Source organism: Odontesthes bonariensis, chromosome 10 (genome assembly GCF_027942865.1).
Source record: "Odontesthes bonariensis isolate fOdoBon6 chromosome 10, fOdoBon6.hap1, whole genome shotgun sequence".
Taxonomy (NCBI): Eukaryota; Metazoa; Chordata; class Actinopteri; order Atheriniformes; family Atherinopsidae; genus Odontesthes; species Odontesthes bonariensis.
Genome location: NC_134515.1, coordinates 39401150 through 39421247, shown reverse-complemented (window position 1 = coordinate 39421247; position 20098 = coordinate 39401150). Strand labels below are relative to the sequence as shown.

The following is a 20098-nucleotide window of genomic DNA, read 5'->3' as shown; positions in this document are numbered from 1 at the left end:
ATGGCACATTAAAGATTTGCTGGGTCTAGGTATGGCCAGATCTTATGCAAGGATCCTGACACAAGGGGCATTAGGACCCAAACGAGAACCCTACAGGGAGGAGACAAGAAGATGCTGTAACCTTAGTCTAAAATATCTGAAAGATATGTAAAGATAAAAGGAAGCTACAGAGGTAAACTGATGCAGGATTGATGAGGATCTGATGCCGTTCAAAGGAAACCAGGGAGTATTTATACTCTGAATGACTAACAAAGGGCAGGTAGTGGTAATTCGCTAAATGAATCAAGGCCTCCAGAACCACAGTTCATTCTTCCTATGCAGCTTGTGCAATTTGCCCAGTAGAATAGACAACTTTGGAAGGAACTTACTGTTCAGGTTAAACAATCCCAAAAATGCAGACAGAGACTGCAGACAGAGCGGTAAAAGGAAAGGATGAGGATCACAGAGCTGGTTATCAACAGATGCTGTAATCCTGGACCTGGCTGCAGGAACAGCTCTAACAGCTCTCTGCTCAGCTTTAAGACTATCCGGGCAGACAGACTGCAGACAGAGCGGTAACAGGAAAGGAGGAGGATCACAGAGCTGGTTAACAACAGATGCTGTAATCCTGGACCTGGCTGCAGGAACAGCTCTAACAGCTCTCTGCTCAGCTTTAAGACTATCCGGGCAGACAGAGACTGCAGACAGAGCGGTAACAGGAAAGGAGGAGGATCACAGAGCTGGTTAACAACAGATGCTGTAATCCTGGACCTGGCTGCAGGAACAGCTCTAACAGCTCTCTGCTCAGCTTTAAGACTATCCGGGCAGACAGAGACTGCAGACAGAGCGGTAACAGGAAAGGAGGAGGATCACAGAGCTGGTTAACAACAGATGCTGTAATCCTGGACCTGGCTGCAGGAACAGCTCTAACAGCTCTCTGCTCAGCTTTAAGACTATCCGGGCAGACAGAGACTGCAGACAGAGCGGTAACAGGAAAGGAGGAGGATCACAGAGCTGGTTAACAACAGATGCTGTAATCCTGGACCTGGCTGCAGGAACAGCTCTAACAGCTCTCTGCTCAGCTTTAAGACTATCCGGGCAGACAGAGACTGCAGACAGAGTGGTAACAGGAAAGGAGGAGGATCACAGAGCTGGTTAACAACAGATGCTGTAATCCTGGACCTGGCTGTAGGAACAGCTCTAACAGCTCTCTGCTCAGCTTTAAGACTATCTGGGCAGACAGAGACTGCAGACAGAGCGGTAACAGGAAAGTAGGAGGATCACAGAGCTGGTTAACAACAGATGCTGTAATCCTGGACATGTCACTGAGAAGGAACTTCTCTGCACCCCAGATGTTGAACTGCTGGCTGTGAGCTTCTGTCCATGTTGTCTGCTGAGAGAGTTCACCTGCTGACGCTGTGTGTGACATCATCGGCTCAGCTTTTTCTTTCTGTTTAGTCTCGATAAAACAAGTGTGGCTCAAACTCTGATGACTTCTGGGTCGTACTGAGGTGTGCATATATTGGGTAGAGGTGGTTCTCCCCTGGAAACAGCATGTGCCCAGATAGACAGAGTTCTGCTGGTTCCATGTGTGGGTTAGGGTTGACACAGGTTGTGTTTTTACATGGCTGAAGACTAAGGCCCAATCCCATTTCACCCCTTGGCCCTACCCCTTTACCCTTCCCCTCTGTTTTGCGCGTTCACGTGTAGGGGTAGGGGTGTCCCAATTCACGTTAAGGCCGAGGCGTAGGGCTAAGGGGAAGGGCTTTGTAGCCCTTGAAACGGAGGGCTTCGGACAGGCAGACTCCGTTCGAAGGGGTACGATATATTTCCAAGAGTACAACGCGATTACCGGGAGAACGCGAGTCATTTTAAAATGGCGGAAGCAAAGAAAGCACCACACAAATGTAAGTAGCTCTATTTTTTTGCCACAATTTAACTGTTTTAACTGTTTTAGGTTGTGATAACTGGTGTATTGTGTGAGTTTAACATGGTGGCAATGTGTAGTTGTTTTCTGCTATAAACGCAAATGGGAAAAGTCGCTATAGTAATCGGTCAATGCATGTGAACGTGCTGCGAAAGTTGTAAAACAAAGTTGTCGTTTTTTAAATTGTAACTCGAGTACTTACAAGCAATGTAGTTGGTTAACCATAGAGAAGTTCCTTTTGAGTGACGTGTGCGTCATTTCGCTACCTATTATCACAAGTATTCATATACGTGACTGATTCACAGGGACTCAAGCACAAACAAAGAGCCTGATCAGCTTTAGCGCCGACAACGGAGATTTCTAAAGTCATCCCCATCCCCAAAAAGAAGTAGGAACTCTAATCCCATACAGGAGAGCCTGAAGGAGCAAAAGCGCCACGAGGAGACGAAGCAGAAAACGGAGCGCTTTTTAGCTCTATTTGAGCGCATGATAGACAAACTTTAAGGTGAGTTGATGCGCCATGCACCTATTGTACACACAGCCACCACTACCGCATTCTGAAACACCTTTTTCTTATTTTTTACAATGGATGAAAGTGCATGCTATAATGTCATGTCGTGTCTTGTTCCCCCAGAACATCACTGAGCCCAGCACCTCCGATGTGCCATGCACCTCCGCTGTTCCTGCTCTGGTCACCCCACCATCTCGTTCTCGATGATTGCACTGTTGTCTTTTTATGTTCATTTCTTTATCTGTTTATATTCATACTGTTTATTGTCCATATTTGCACCACACACTTTACAGCAGACACTTTAAGGCTGATTCTTACTCGGCGCAACCTCGCTCTTACTAGCTGGTCGCAAATGGCGCAAACGGTCATGTGACCCAAAATTCCGCCACGCCCCCCGTCGCAAGCTAGAAAATCCTCGCGCGTCGCAAGGTCGCGCACACAACTTTTTTTCTGACTTCGCGCGCGCTCAACCGGAAACAGCTGACCAAGAAAAAGAAAAAATGAACACTGCAGAGACCGCGGTGACCGAGAGGGTGCGCCTCTACAAACATCTGTACGACACGTCTATCAAGTTACACTGGGACAACGTTTGACAAAGTTTGTCTTGTTGCAAAGGACGAACATTCCACCTTCTCTTCTGTTTTTGCCGCAGCTGCTTAGCTCTGAGATACATATACAGTTCTACACCCAGAGTAAATTCATTCCGCATCCGCATCAGATGTGCCAGCCTCTGCTGACGTGACACCACAGGTGGCATTGTGTATGCTTTCTTCGTATGCTTTTCAGCTTGTTTCCTCAACAGTGACGCCCGCTGGTCTGGAGAGAACTGCAAATATGACGCATACTCGGCGCAAACTGCGCTTATGAGCTGAAGGAACTGTGAAGGGGCTGGCGCTTTCGATGACGTCATTAATGGTTCTCGAGCCAGAACAGTTGCGCGTTTGCGCCGAGTAAGAATCAGGCTTTAAGCTGTTATTTGCACTATTTCTGAAAATAAGCTGCCTTACCAGTCTGTAATGTGAGCCTAATAGAAGAAATTAAGGACAAAAGGTTTGTGAGCATGATTATCACATCAACATTATATGAACGACTGGAACGGATATTGGTATGAAGAGATTTATTATACAAGGGATAACAAAAAAATTGGGGTACATGTTGTGGTCCAATCGGCAATAATTTGTAGGATGACCCGTCTGCTGGAAAGAAAAACATGGAAAGATCAGGCTTTCATCCTCCCAAACCAACACATTGATAGCACACACAATGCAGTGCATTTATTTATGTCATCAAATCTGAACCTGGTACAAAGAAAACCGCTTCAAAAACGCACGAGCTGCAAGTTTATCCCAAACGGAACGAGGCGAGTAACAAAGGCTAAATGTTAGCTTATGCTTTCAGCTAGGTTAGCCAGGTTAGGATACTACTCCAATCAATAAATCAGCAAATCCACCGAGACAAGCAAATTGTTTCTATATTACACGATATCACAAATGTACGGTTAGAAGCACTTTCAAACACACACACACATCATATTCACACGCCAGCTCTGGAAGCTACCAGCTGCTCACTCACACGCGTTATTTGCATTCATTTCTCATTCTACATACCGTAACAAGATCCAGCAATGCTCCCAGATGTCGAAGACGCCTTCGCCTGATGGCACTCCGTCGATTCGACGCAGATATTTCTAAAAAATATACGAATAGCCCAGACTAGCGCGAACACCACAGCAGCAGGCATGTTTGTTCATTTATGGCTAAAGCTGTCGCTTTTGGTTACGTAACAACTGACGGCACGGACTTATGACGTATGTGAGTGTGAAGGGCTGTCCCAATTCTAAGGGGTTACGTTTCAAGCCCTACGCCAAGGCTCTAGCATGGTTGCCACGTCTGCTAGCGCAAGCGGTGTTGATGACGTCACGATTTCGTGCCCGCCATGTATAGTGGCGCAAGTCGTTGCGCCAGTAGTTGCAATTTTCTCCGTCACAGAGGTGGCGCTGCTACGTTAAGGTTACCACTACTCTACAACCACGAAAGTGGAGAAGAAAACAATGCCGCTGTCAAGAGCAGGAATACTGTAATTAATGATACTGCTGCAGTTTTCAGATCATTTTAAGTTTTTAATTCAGTTAATAGAGGTGAAGGTTTGAAGCCCCCGGCATCAACATTCTTACAGAACTCTCCCTCTTTCCACAAAGTTCTGCCAATCTCTGTGCACCAGTTTTGGGAGTTTACGTGCTCCCTGTGCTGCTTCACTGCAGTTTTGTACAGCTGCCTGTACAAACGCACCTCCTCACTGAGCCTGGTCTCACATCGGTCCATCCGGTTTTTCGTTGGTGGCGCCGTCAAGTTACAAAAATCGACTGGTGCACGACAACGCGCTGCGCCGTCTGTTCAAGGGAAGCGCCAGGCCTGAAACGTCATTTTGACGTCACGGTGCGACACCGCCGTGACAGACGCGGCAACCATGCTAGCGCCTTTAGCCCTACGATTGAAGGGGCGAGGGGTAGGGCTAAGGAGTAGGGGTAGAAAATAGAAATGGGATTGGGCCTAAGACACTCTGTGGGGCGTGTCTAGGTATTCTCACATATATTACCTCCTATTGTCATCTGTGAATGAGATAAAGCTTTAAAATTTGAATAGTCATTATTAGAATTATCCATTCAATTAAGCTGATGATGTCTCAGACAACACCAGACTGAAAAATTAAGAAAACATACATCAACGACGAGAATGAAGGAATATTTACACTGATATCTGTATGTTAAGTATATATCTAATAAAAGAAAAACTAAATAAATATTCTGCATTCATTGAGATGTGCATAAATAACAATTAAATGGATATGTGACTAATCCAATCAGTCAAGGTAAATATTCATAAAACATACCTTTTTCATTTCAGAGAGCAGATGTTTGATTAGTGTTGATGGAACAGTGGTTCCATATTAAAGTATACGTTTAAGAACTTTTCTTAACTTGATGTCAGGAGCTGCAAAGAAACACATTTACTTCTTGTCATCCACTATTTTTCCATATTCCCAATCTTGTTTGCATAAAGACAGGTTTGTGTTGAGTCGGCACTTGTCCCCAAAGCCCAGCAAAACAAAGAGAGATTGCTTGGTGAGGCTTTCCATTTCTCCACTTTACTCAACTATGAGTGACAGTTGTGGTTGAACACCACTGCTTTCCTACCTGTTCTGATTTATTTACTTGAATAGAGTTTGTAATTAAGGATGTCCTGTAACTGCTGACCTGCTTCACATTTGCAGATGCTGAACTCAGAACAGCGACAACTGATTCAGTGTGAGCTGCTGACAGAGACCGTCTATGGTGATAAAGGTCAAGTTCTCAAATCAAAGGAGCGAAAGGTCTTTCTACTCAACGACACCCTGATTTGTGTCAATGTCAACCTGAAGTAAGTATCATATATCTAACCCCTGGAGATACCAGTTTCACTCCACAATATTTCATTATCTGCATTACAGTTCGATAAACATGTATTAGATGAGATTTATAGAAATGTGTATATTTTCACTCCTAGTTGTGATGATTTTGTCAGATGAAAGTCAGTTTTATCTTAGAGTGCTTTCACTTAATTAAAAGTGAAATGAAAATGCATCATTCAAACTCGTTGGTCTAATGCCCGTTCAGAGAGAGCGTGCCTGACTTGTTTTAAGGTAAGATTTACAGGTCTCCACTAAACACCTCACATACTTTATGCCTCACAAGCAGTCAGGTTTTGGGAAGCGTACCATTTACATAACTCGTTATTTAGGGAAGAGCTCAGCTGCAAGCCCATCTTCACTGAGTGGCCTGCATGTGAGCTTGTCAAGTCACTTACGTTGACATTTCTTATCCATTCCCAGCTGTATGTTGGGACAGCCATTTTCTAACTTTGACCACATGTCACTGCAGCATTTTTCAGGAGCTGATGATTTGCTTGTTCTGGTTGGGGTTGCAACTACAATTTTGAATGGAATTGAATGGAATTGAATGTAATGTAATTGAATTTAATTCAATTGAATTTAATTGTTTTTTTTATATGTAAGAGCTTCTCATCATACAAATAGTAACAAACCTGCTACACTTGGTTGATACCTCCCAGTAACGCTTAGAATTTGAATGACTGAATGAATGAATTAGTGATCAGATGTTTAGATATAGAAATAAGGCATAATGCTCATGAATACTAATTGTGTTTGTGTAAACATACAGTACATATCATTTGATTATTCACTAGTGAAGCACCCTCTCCCTTTCATTATCCATACACTGGACCACAGTTTGTTACCATTGTTTGTGACTCTGATTGGATGTTTGAAGTATATGACTCTGGGGCCAATCAATTCAATTTTATTTTATTCATACAGCACCAAATTATAACAAATGTCATCTCAAGGCACTTCAAGGACACAGTCTTTGTAATCCAATCAAATCCAATTAATTAAATCCCAAATTAGTCCTATTCATACAGAGCCAATTAAAATAGTAGCCTAGCTCAGGAAACCAACAGATTCTCCCGTCCTGAGCGTGCCTGAGGCGACTGTGGAGAGAAACGACTCCCTTTGAACAGGAAGAAACCTCCATCAGAACCAGAACCAGGAAGGGTGGCCATTCGCCTCCACCAGCTGGGGTTTGAGAGGACAGAAAAGAGGGGACAACAAACACTGTAACACCAGGCCAGGGATACCTGCTGAGAGAGAGAAACACAAGTTAATGACAGCAATGATGTCATATATACATGGAGAGGAAAGAGAGCAGAGGGAGGAGAGGTGCATCATGGGAAGTCCCCCAGCAGGCTGGGCCTATAGCAGCTTAACTATGGGATGTTTCTAGCCTGATAAACCAGCCTAAATGGATTGGATGTCTAATTTAGTCTGGCTCCGATGAATGGATACAACGGAACATTGTTGATGAGCACAACCCGTTGTCTTTCAAACCGTGTCTGTGCCTATAGGCCAACGCTCTGACCCTCTGCCCCGCCCGCGTTGATTCAAAACACATCTCTGCGTTGTGATTGGTTTAGTTGCCATCTGCCAGATTCAGGGCAGTATTTTCAAAATGAAAAGTGGTTCGAAGCCAGACCCAACCGCAGGCAAAACATTTTGCCGTCCAGCAGTTGGCGCTGGTTTTCCAGGCTAGGATGTTTCAGTATCACCTGAGCCATCCCTAACTTTAAGCTTTATCAGAAAGGAAAGTTTTAAGCCTGGTCTTAAAGGCAGAGAGGGTGTCTGCATCTGCACTAATGAACCACTTGCCTATTATATATTTGCTCTTTGACTCCAATCCTGCTGTAATGCTAGTAATAAAGCCTGATGATGGTGATTTTTTAAAGATGTGTTAATTAGAGAGGACAAAAGAAACATCAAACTCCTGCACAAGATGACTGCCTTTTCTAATATGTTTGTCCACCAGGGCCCCCCCTGACATCAGCAGCCTGGTTCCTGTTGGTCCGAAGTACTCGGTGAAGTGGTGTGTCCCTCTGTCACAGATTCAGGTGGTGGAGGTCGGGCAGGACAGTCTGCAGAGCAAGGACAGTGTCATCACAACCAGACGCCACAGCTCCAGCTCCAGCACCGCGGGTACATCCCTAGCTCAACATGTGGCCTGTTAGCACTCACCACACACTAAACACAAAGCCAGGAGCGTATGCAGACAGTACATCAGAGATTCACTTTGGATTGTTTCAAGTTTACTTCTTACAGATGTCAAAAAAATAAATGACAAACTCCAAAACAGTAGGTATGATATCAACCTTGCATGATTTACCAAAAAATAATGTATTTACAAATCACTTGATATTTCAACTGAAACTTAGAATGTGCTCTCTGAGGGACTGTGCACTCTGTTGATGAGTCAGTGTTTGTACGTTCATATAAACAATTTGTGGGAGTGTTGAGCTAAAGCAACCATGAGCAACGAGGATAGTACATGTCAGCACACAGGCCAAAGTCCAAAGTCCAAATATAAAGTAATAAACACATCCAAAGTTATGAAACTCTCCTCTGTCTCAATTCATATGTAAATAGTTACCTCACTCAGGTGATTTATGCTTATTTTAATTCAAGAAAAGTTTTCGTTTCTATTCACAAGTGGTGTGTAACTGGAAAAGCAGCCCTGAAACAGCAGTGAAGGGAAAAAGAACCTGAGAGCATCCTTTCCTTTCAAGCAGCATCAGTTCCCCAAATGAGAACAAGTAGCTTTCACCCCCGCTCTCTCTGTGCTGTGGTGTCTCTAAATGTTTTACTGAGTCCCAGGTGTAAAATATTGTTTTCAAGAGTGTCCTGGTCAAGACAGGCACAATAACAATTTACATACGACATTATGTTTATGTTGTTTATGCTAAATGCAGAATGCACAATTAATAGCATGTTTATGCATTTAGCACACTTTTATCCAAAGCGACTTACAATTGAAATAATATATAACATTACAGCTAACATCAAAGCTAACAATAAGCTACATATATAACATTACAGCTAACATCAAAGCTAACAATAAGCTACATAGAAGGAAGGGTCTTCAAGAGTTTCTTGAAGATATTCAACGTGCTTGTCTGGAGCAAACAGAGAGTAAGAATATGAATAAAACTCTTTATTATCATTTCTAAATGATCACAAAGTTGAGCTGAAACATTTTTTCAAGAACTTTAGACATAAAAGGGAGATTGGATATAGGTCTATAATGAGCCAACACTTCTGAGTCAAGAGTAGGTTTTTTAAGTAAAGGTTTAATTACAGCAACCTTAAAAGTCTGAGGTACATATCCTGTCAACAAAGACAGATTGATCAGATCCAATATGGAAGTATTGATTAATGGGAAAACCTCCTTGAACAGTCTGGTTGGGATTGGGTCTAAAACACAAGTTGATGCTTTAGAAGAGACTATTGCTGTTGTTAGTTCAGAGAGATCAACTGGACAGAAGCCGTCTAAATACAAATCAGGTTCTAAAGATACTTCTAAAGCTGCTGTACTTGATGATACATCACTGATAATAGTGGGAAGGACTCCATCAATCTTCTCTCTGATAGAAACTATTTTATTGATTCAATTCAATTCAATTCATTTTTATTTATATAGCGCCATATTACAAAAAATGTCATCTCAAGGCACTTAGATAATAAAGTCCAATTCAAGCCAATTGGAATTCAATTAATTGTAATCATAATTATTCATAAAATAATCAAATTCGTTCATATAGAGCCAATTCAAAAACAATTTCCTAGCTAAGGAAACCAACAGATTGCACTGAAACTTTTTTCTTTTTCGGTCCAATCTCCCGGCCTGAGCGTGCCTGAGGCGACTGTGGAGAGAAACGACTCCCTTTGAACAGGAAGAAACCTCTGGCAGAACCAGACTCAGGAAGGGTGGCCATCCGCCTCCACCAGCTGGGGTTTGAGAAGACAGAAAGGGGGGGGGGGGGGGGGGGTGGCACTGTAACACCATTCAAAGGATATCTGTTGGAACAGGGAAACACGAGTTAATGACCACGATAATGTCACATATACATAAAGAGAGCAAAGTGAGGAAAGGTGTGACAGATGAGGCCCCCCAGCAGTCTAGGCCTATAGCAGCTTAACTGTGGGATGTTTCAGGATCACCTGAGCCATCCCTAACTATAAGCTTTATCAAAAAGGAAAGTTTTAAGCCTGGTCTTAAAAGTGGAAAGGGTGTCTGCTTCCCGGACATTTACTGGCAGCTTATTCCACAAGAGAGGGGCCTGATAACTGAAGGCTCTGCCTCCCATTCTACTTTTAGAAACTCTGGGAACCTCAAGTAAACCTGCAGTTTGGGAACGAAGTGCTCTGTTAGGAAAATATCTTACAATGAGATCTTTAAGATATGATGGAGCTCGGTCATTAAGAGCTTTATATGTAAGGAGAAGAATCTTAAATTCTATTCTGAATTTAACAGGGAGCCAATGAAGAGAAGCTAAAACTGGAGAAATATGATCTCTCCTGTTAGATCTCATCAGAACTCTGGCTGCAGCATTTTGGATCAGCTGGAGGCTTTTCAGAGAATATGTGGGACAGCCCAATAATAAAGAATTACAGTAGTCCAATCCTGAAGTAACAAATGCATGGAGCAGTTTTTCTGCATCACTCTGAGACAAGATGTTCCTGATTTTAACAATATTACGAAGGTGAAAGAAGGCAGTCCTAGAAACCTGTTTTATATGCGAGTCAAATGATAAGTTCTGGTCAAAAATAACTCCAAAGTTCCTCACTGTAGAACTAGAAGCCAATGAAATACCATCTAGAGTAACTATATAGCTAGACAATCTCTCCCTGAAGCCTCAGGTCCAAAGATAACGACTTCAGTTTTGTCTGAATTTAGAAGCAGACAGTTCTGAGTCATCCAGGTCTTTATGTCTTTAAGACATGCTTGTAGTCTGACCAACCTATTGGGTTCATCTGGTTTTATAGATAAATACAGCTGAGTATCATCAGCATAGCAATGGAAATTTATGCCATGCTGTCTAATAATGTTACCTAATGGAAGCATGTATAAAGTGAAAAGAATCGGTCCAAGTACAGAACCCTGAGGAACTCCATGACTTACTCTGGTGTGTGAGGAAGATTCTTCATTTACAAGAACAAACTGAAATCTTTCAGATAAATATGACTTAAACCAGCCTAATGCAGTTCCTTTAATCCCAATAACATGTTCAAGTCTGTGTAATAAGATACTGTGATCGACCGTATCAAATGCAGCACTGAGATCCAACAGGACAAGCACAGACACAAGTCCGCTATCAGAGGCTAAGAGGAGATCATTGGTAACTTTCAGCAGTGCAGTTTCTGTGCTATGATGCACTCTGAATCCTGACTGAAACTCTTCAAACAGATTATTTCTTTGGAAATTATCACAAAGCTGAGCTGCAACGATTTTTTCAAGAACTTTAGACATAAAAGGGAGTTGGATATAGGTCTATAATGAGCCAACACTTCTGAATCAAGAGTAGGTTTTTTAAGTAAAGGTTTAATTACAGCAACCTTAAAGGCTGAGGTACATATCCTGTCAACAAAGACAGATTGATCAAATCCAATATGGAAGTGTCAATTAATGGGAAAACCTCCTTGAACAGTCTGGTTGGGATTGGGTCTAAAACACAAGTTGATGGTTTAGAAGAGACTATTGCTGTTGTTAGCTCAGAGAGATCAACTGGACAGAAGCCGTCGAAATACAAATCAGGTTCTAAAGATACTTCTAAAGCTGCTGTACTTGATGATACATCACTGATAATAGTGGGAAGGACTCCATCAATCTTCTCTCTGATAGAAACAATTTTATTGATAAAGAAGCTCATGAAATCATCACTGCTGAGAGTTAAAGGAATACCTGGCTCAACAGAGCTCGAACTCTTTGTCAGACTGGCTACAGCGCTGAAGAGGAACCTGGGATTATTCTTATTCTCTTCTATCAATGATGAATAATAAGCAGTTCTAGCTTTACGAAGGGCTTTCTTATACGTTATTAAACTATCTTTCCAGACTAATTGAGACTCTTCTAAATTAGAGGAACGCCACTGTCTCTCCAGCTTTCTTGCAGTCTGCTTTAAAGCACGCAGCTGTGAATTATACCAAGGAGCCAACCTCTTCTGACGGATTACTTTCCTTTTCAGAGGGGCAACATTGTCCAGTGCTGTACGCATTGAAACTATAGTGCTGTCAACAAGAGAGTCAAGTGTTGCTGGAGTAAAGTTTAGCTAGTCGTCCTCTGTCATATCTGCACATGGCAGTGAAGAAAAGGATGATGGAATTAATTCTTTAAATCTGGTTACAGCATCCTCTGATAGACACCTTCTATACGTAAATTTCTTCTCAGAAACTGTATAGTCAAGTAATGTAAACTCAAAGGTTATCAGAAAATGGTCAGATAAGACAGAGTTATGAGGGAACACTGTTAACTGTTCACTCTCAATGCCATAAGTCAGAACAAGATCAAGGGTGTGATTAAGGCAGTGAGTCGGTCTGTGAACACTCTGAGAAAATCCAATAGAGTCCAATATAGAATTAAAGTTCATATTCAGGCTATCATTTTCAACATTACATGAATATTAAAGTCACCCACTACAATGACTTTATCTGTACTCAGCACTAACTGGGATAAAAACTCTGAGAATTCAGACAGAAGAAAAAGCTGATAAAGAAGCTCATGAAATCATCACTGCTGAGAGTTAAAGGAATAACTGGCTCAACAGAGCTCGGACTCTTAGTCAGACTGGCTACAGCGCTGAAAAGAAACCAGGGATGGTTCTTATTCTCTTCTATCAATGATGAATAATAAGCAGTTCTAGCTTTACGAAGGGCTTTCTTATACATTGTTAAATTATCTTTCCAGACTAATTAACTAACTAATGGTTAAACTAATTGAGACTCATCTAAATTATAGGAAGGCCACTGTCTCTCCCACTTTCTTGCAGTCTGCTTTAAAGAAACTGAAAAGATTACGAAGGACTTTGTACTCATTGCAATAATGTCATATGAAGAGAATGCACTCATTTACATCAACAAATATCAGTTACTGGCATATTTGTCTGTTAAGCAGTCATTTGACTGAATTATAAAAGCACCACTGACCATTGTAAATCTTAGTGATTGTATCTGCAGCTTTGGAGGGCTTTTGCGTTTTCCTTCTAGTTAAGTTGTATACCATCGTTCCCTACATCCTCTTTCATCACATTAAGGAACTGATTGAAGAATATTTTATTAATTTATTTAATTATGAGATTCCACTGGCTAAACTTGATATGAAGTCCATCCATCCATCTTCTATACCCACTGAATTTATGCATTCTTGTTCTAGAATGCGCCGCTGAGGGTGGCAGCACGTTGGAGTAGCTCTGTACCTCACATTGAGATTTTTTCTTTTTTCTAAATTTCATTCCTGTTTTTTCTTGGACAACTGTTCCTTCCTGCCTTAGATGCTGTGCAGCTGGATTGATTTTTCTCAATACTTTTGTATATTTTGCTCTTTTGTTATGATGCATAACCATAGCAACAGGGTGGTTTACAACAGGGAGCAGTTGATTAACATTGGAAAAGCAGAAATAATTCGACAACTGAAGCCAGAAATCCCACTGGAATTGAAAAGGAGGCGTCGTGGATGCAGAGCAGGAGCAAAGAGGAGAGAGAGAAAGAAGAAGTTCAAACCATCTCTGCCATCCATCATCATGGGCAATGTAAGATCGTTAGCTAACAAGTTGGATGAACTTCTAGCCTTGACAAGGACTCAGCAAGAATATCGGGAATGTAGCATTATGTGTTTTACTGAGACATGGCTGCAGGATCATATCCCCGACTCCAGCGTCTCTCTGCCGGGCTTCCTGACTGTACGAGCAGATCGAGATTTAAAGAGTAGCAGGAAAAGGAAAGGAGGTGGATTGGCAGTGCTTGTCAACAACAGATGGTGTCACCCAGGACATGTTACTGTGAAGAGTCGTCTCTGCAGTCCTGACATTGAACAATTGGCAGTAAGTTTTCGTCCATATTATTTGCCAAGAGAGTTCACCAGTGTTGTTTTGGTGGCTGTTTACATTCCACCCTCAGCTGTTGCCGACACTGCATGTGATGTCATCAGTTCCGTTGTTGCTAAGATACAGACACAACACCCCAATTCTTTTGTGGCAATATCTGGTGATTTTAATCATGCCTCACTCTCTGCTACACTGCCAACTTTTCAACAGTTTGTCAGCTGCTCTACCAGAGAAAACAAGACATTGGATTTGTTTTACACAAATGCCAAGGATTCATTCATTTCCAAATCAAGACCTCCCCTGGGTAAATCAGATCACAACCTTGTTTTTCTCTGTTCAGCATATAAACCCCTTGTCCAGAGACTACCTGTCACAAAAAGGACTGTTAGAAAGTGGTCACAGGAAGCTGAAGAAGCCTTACAGGGTTGTTTTGATGCAACCGATTGGATTTCTCTTTGTAAGCCACATGGAGAGGACATTGATGCCATGACTGAGTGTGTGACTGACTATATAAACTTCTGTGTGGACAACACCATCCCCAACAGAACAGTGAGATGCTTCCCTAATAACCAATCCTGGATCACTAGTGAGCTAAAGGAACTATTGAACAAGAAAAAAAGAGCCTTTAGGTAGCGAGACAGGGAGTTACTGAGGAGTATACAGAAGCAGCTCAAAGTCAAGATCAGAGAGAGCAAGGAGGTGTATAGAAAGAAGCTTGAGAGTAAACTGCAGAGGAACAATATCAGAGATGTGTGGTCAGGAATGAAGAAGATCACAGGCCTCAAGCAGAGGGAGGATCGGATGGATGGAAGTCTGGACAGAGCAAATGAGCTGAACACATTCTTCAACAGGTTCAGTTCAGGAACAAGCTCACCATCCTCCCCTCCTGTTCCCAGCCAAAGAGACATCCCACCCTCCTCTGACCCACAGCTTTCCTGTAACATCTCCACCTCCACCCCAGTCATGGATTCTTCTGCTTCCACTAGTTTGTCTTCAACCAAATCAGGAGATGCTGCTGTCCCCTTTGCCTCCCCCTCCCACTTTTCTGTTTCTAGAAGTCAGGTGAAGAGGCAGTTGGAGAGACTGAACCGGAACAAGGCTGCAGGTCCAGATGGTGTCAGCCCCCGAGTCCTGAAGGCCTGTGCAGAGCAGCTCTGTGGGATTCTGCAACACCTTTTCAACCTTAGCTTGACCCAAGAGAAGGTACCACTGTTGTGGAAGACATCCTGTCTGGTTCCGGTACCAAAGAAAACTCACCCTTCAGTCATCAATGACTACAGACCTGTTGCCCTGACATCCCACATCATGAAGGTCCTGGAGAGATTCCTGTTGACCCACCTGTGTAAGCAAACCAGCACATATCAGGACCCCCTGCAGTTTGCTTATCGCCATGGAGTTGGAGTTGAAGACGCTATCATACACCTGCTTCAACAAACCCACTGTCATCTGGACAAAGCAGGCAGCACTGTGAGGATCATGTTCTTTGATTTCTCCAGTGCATTTAACACGATTCAGCCTGATCTGCTTCGTCTGAAACTCCAGAAGACTCAGGTGGAGGCCTCAACAATCACCTGGATTAATGACTACCTGACAAACAGACCACAGTTTGTCCGACTGAAGAATTGTGTGTCTAACCAGGTTATCAGCAGCACAGGAGCACCACAGGGGACTGTACTCTCACCATTCCTTTTCACTCTGTACACTTCAGACTTCCAGTACAAGTCAGACTCCTGTCATTCACAGAAATATTCAGATGAATATCTGCAGTTGTCGGGTGTATCAGAGATGGACAAGAAGCTGAGTACAGAGAGCTGGTGGACCGCTTTGTGGCATGGTGTGGGAACAATCATCTCATCTTGAATGTTAACAAAACAAAGGAGATGATTGTAGATTTCAGGAGAAACAGGGTCAGATCAAACCCTGTTTCCATCATGGGAGAAGAAGTGGAGGTGGTTGAGGAATATAAATACCTTGGTGTTCATGTGAACAACAGACTGGACTGGAGACACAACAGTGAAGCCATCTACAAGAAAGGACAGAGCAGACTGTACTTCTTTTTTTTTTTTTCTTTTTTTTATTCAAGAAAGCACAAAGTAAGATACTTTAAATACAATATCTTGAATTGTTTTGTTTTCTTTTTAACTAAATAGAACCCACCCACAACACCCATATACTGCTGTAAAGGAAAAGGGAAGAAAAAAAATAAAAAATAAAAAATTCATAAGCATAAATAGCAAAGTTAAATAAATGAACAATGCCATAAATTAAATAAATAGATAAAAGAAAATAACATTAATAATGATAGTAGTTATGCTAGTAAGAATTAAAGTGTCCATAATGTAATGACAAAATTAAGAAGAAAATAAATAAACAAACACTAATAATAATGAAAATAAAAATAATGACAGACAAAGGGGGCACTGTATATCCATGTACATGTCAATAATTAGGCAAGGTCAAATAAATATCTATCTCAGGGCTTCATAGGCTTATGCAAGGGCCTTAAGATTTTTAAAGTATTCAATTAGAGGTTCCCACATTTTGTAAAATTGTTTTGTTGAGCCTCTCGAAAAGCATTTAATTTTCTCTAATTTCAAAAAAAACATTAATTCAGTGAGCCAGACAGACACTTTGGGTGGATCAGGGGATTTCCAATGTAAAACTAAATTTCTACGGGCTATCAAAGAAGCAAAGGCAAACACGTTCATCTTATCAATGGGTAGCTTGTGCTCATCAACCAACACTCCAAAGATGGCCATATCTGCTGACGGTTTGACTTTGGTGTTAAATGCATCATTTAATATTTTACAGATAGCTGGCCAAAATTCAGTTAACTTAGGGCAATTCCAAAACATATGGGTCATATTTGCTGGAGCAGAATTGCAACGCTCACACCTGTCATCAATGTCGTCGAAAATTCTTGAGAGTTTAGATTTAGTATAGTAGATTCTATGAAAGACTTTGAACTGTATCAGGCTAAGCCGGGCACAGGATGATGTTCCGTTAATTCTTTCCTAAGCACGTTCCCAGAAGTATCCAGGAATTTCAGAGCCAAGTTCTTCAGACCATGCCGTTCTAAGCCCATCTAATGACGTTTCTTGAAGCGAGATAATTATATTTGAGATGTTTGCGATATGCCTCATCAAATGCATAGGGTTACGCAAAATCTTCTCAAGTCCTGAGTCTGCTGGAAAGGCAGGAAACGTTGTACTCTGGCTTTGAATAAAATGACGGACCTGAAAATATCTAAATTGGTCAGATTTTTGTAAGTGGAATTTGGCAGAGAGGTCAGTGAAGTTGGCGAAAATACCATATAAATAGAAACGTTCGCATGTATCCAAACCTTTCCTCCTCCATAGGGTAAAGGTGTGGTCTATTCTGGCAGCAGGAAAAAGGTGATTATTACAAATAGGGCTGTATACAGAAAAATCTTTTAGTTTGAAATGTTGTCTGGATTGTGTCCATATCCTAAGAGTAGAAGATACCACAGGGCTAGAAGTGAATTTAGAAGGTGAAAGTGGTAATCCGGAAGTGACCAAAGCAGGAAGTGAAGTAGAGGTGCAGGAGTTTGCCTCAATCTTACACCAATCCAGCTGTGGACTTTGGTACCAATATATAACTTTTTGAATATTAGATGCCCAGTAGTAATTTCTCATATTAGGTAGTGCCAGGCCACCCTTATCCCTAGGCCTTTCTAAAAACTCTCTGCGTATTCTAGCATTTTTATTTGCCCAAAGAAAAGAGGAGATTAATTTATTTAAAGATTGGAAAAACGAATTAGACAAAAATATTGGGAGACATTGAAACAGATACAAAAAACGGGGTAAGACATTCATTTTTATACAACTAACTTTACCTGGAAGAGATAAATAGAGACCAGACCATCTCTTAAAATCAGCTTCCAATTTGAGCAAGAGGGGTTTGAAGTTCTTTTCATAGAGATCAGAAAAAACTTGGGTGATGTGTATGCCTAAATATTTAAATCCAGACTTTGATATATGGAAAGGGAACACATTGTCTGGTAACTGAAGGGCCAAATTATTAATTGGAAAGCATTCACTCTTGGAGAAGTTTAATTTGTAACCAGAGAAAAGCCCAAAGTCATTAAGGATATTGACAATATTAGGAATACATGATACTGGGTCAGAAATATACAAAAGTAAGTCATCAGCATATAAAGAGATTTTATGTTCAGTTTCAAACCTGTGAATACCAAAGATATTGGGGGTTGTCCTAAATTTAATTGATAAAGGCTCAATAGCTAATGCAAATAAAAGTGGGCTAAGGGGACAGCCCTGACGTGTACCCCTTGAGAGAGAAAATAGTTGGGAAGATATCTTGTTTGTAATTACTGATGCTTTAGGAGTTGTATATAGTAAACGTATCCAGGATATGAAGTTTGAGCCGAAGCCAAATTTCCCCAGTACAGTAAATAAGTAGCTAAATTCCACTCTGTCAAACGCTTTTTCCGCGTCCAGGGAGACAACAACCTCTGGAGTCTCCCTGGACGCAGGAGAGTGAACAACATTTAAAAGTTTACGAATATTTGTGAAGGACTGACGACCCTTTATGAAACCAGTTTGTTCTGTTGAGATGATATTGGTGGTAACATTCTCTAGTCTTGAAGCTAGCAGTTTGGCTAAAATTTTAACATCAACATTAAGCAAGGATATAGGTCGATATGACCCACAATCATTTGGGTCCTTGCCTGGCTTTAAAAGAAGTGAGATGGAAGCCTCTGTTAAAGTTTGTGGTAAATGGCTCTGCTTGAAGAAGTGATTAAACATTTCAAGTATCAAGGGAGCAAGTTGAGGGGAGAACTTTTTATAAAATTCAACAGTATAGCCATCCAGCCCAGGTGATTTGCCACTCTGCATTTTGTGAATGGAGTCAATAATCTCCTGTAACGTTATGGTTTCTTCAAGGCTGTCTTTGGCCTCTGTATCTACTTGTGGGATATTAATGTTGTCTAAAAAAGTCATCATATTTGATTTATCTTGTGGGGAAGAAGATGTGTATAATTTGGAATAGAAATCTCTAAAAGTATTGTTTATCTCTATTGGGTCTACGGTCAAAAGTTGTGATGTATTGCGTATCTGAGGAATTAAACGAGATACAGATTTACATTTAAGCTGGTAAGCCAGAAGATGACCTGCTTTATCACCATGTTCATAATAATGTCCTTTTAACCAAAGCTGGTGTTTTTCTGTTCTTTCTGTTGACAGTAGGTCATATTGGGTCATCAGTGCAACCCTTTCTTTATATAACTCAGGTGTTGGGGTGATAGAATATTGTTGGTCGATGTGTCTTATTGATTCCAGGAGTTCTTTTTCTTTTTGTTTTCTCTCCTTACTGCGTGAAATAGAATAAGAGATAATTTTCCCTCTTATAACAACTTTAAGCGTTTCCCATAATGTAGATGGGGATATGGAGTCAGACCTGTTAAAGTATATGAACTCGTCTATTGCTTTACCAATGACTTCACAGAAGTGACTGTCTGATAGGAGGGATGTGTCTAATCTCCAGACTCTTGGCTGTGTGACATTTTGAGAGAACGAGATATCCAGGGAAACTGGTGCATGATCAGATTCGACAATTGCAGTATATTCAGTTTTTTTTGTATAAGGGAGAAGTGTCTTATCAATGAGGAAAAAATCAATCCGACCATATGTGTGATGAACGTGTGAAAAGTAAGAAAATTCCTTTTTGTGAGGATTAAAGAACCTCCAAGGATCAACACAGCCTGCCTTGTCAGCAAACTCACCAAGAGCAAGAGACATTTTAGAGCGTGCCAAAGTTCTAGGGCTAGAACGGTCCATAGCTGGGTCCATAACCATGTTAAAGTCACCAGATAGAATAAGACTATGTCTGTTTAAGTTTGGGAAAAGAGAGGTGAGTTTATGTATAAAGCTAACATCATCCCAGTTTGGGGCATAAACACTTGCTAGTATTACTGGAGTGCTAAATAGCAACCCAGACACTATCACAAATCGTCCCTGAGGGTCTGAGATGGTTTGAGATGGTGTAAACGATATCTTTTTATGGATCAGGATGGCTGCCCCCCGTGTCTTATTATTGAAGTTAGAATGGAAACTCTGTCCAATCCAGTTCTTCCTAAGCCTGATATGATCTGCTATTTTCAAATTCGTTTCTTGTAAAAAAATTATTTCTGCATTTAACCTCTTTAAATGAGAAAAAATC

At 41.3% G+C, this 20098-nt stretch overlaps 1 protein-coding gene across 4 annotated transcripts in view; it reads left to right on the top strand.

Moving 5' to 3' along the window:
* Nucleotides 1-20098, top strand: part of LOC142390074 (rho guanine nucleotide exchange factor 10-like protein) — a 201216-nt gene that overhangs the window by 120685 nt on the left and 60433 nt on the right. For all 4 annotated transcript variants that reach the window (XM_075475443.1, XM_075475444.1, XM_075475442.1 and 1 more), the window contains 2 exons: nt 5688-5833; nt 7834-8000. In XM_075475443.1, the coding sequence (XP_075331558.1) occupies nt 5688-5833; nt 7834-8000 (313 nt within the window). The remainder of the gene's footprint in view (nt 1-5687; nt 5834-7833; nt 8001-20098) is intronic.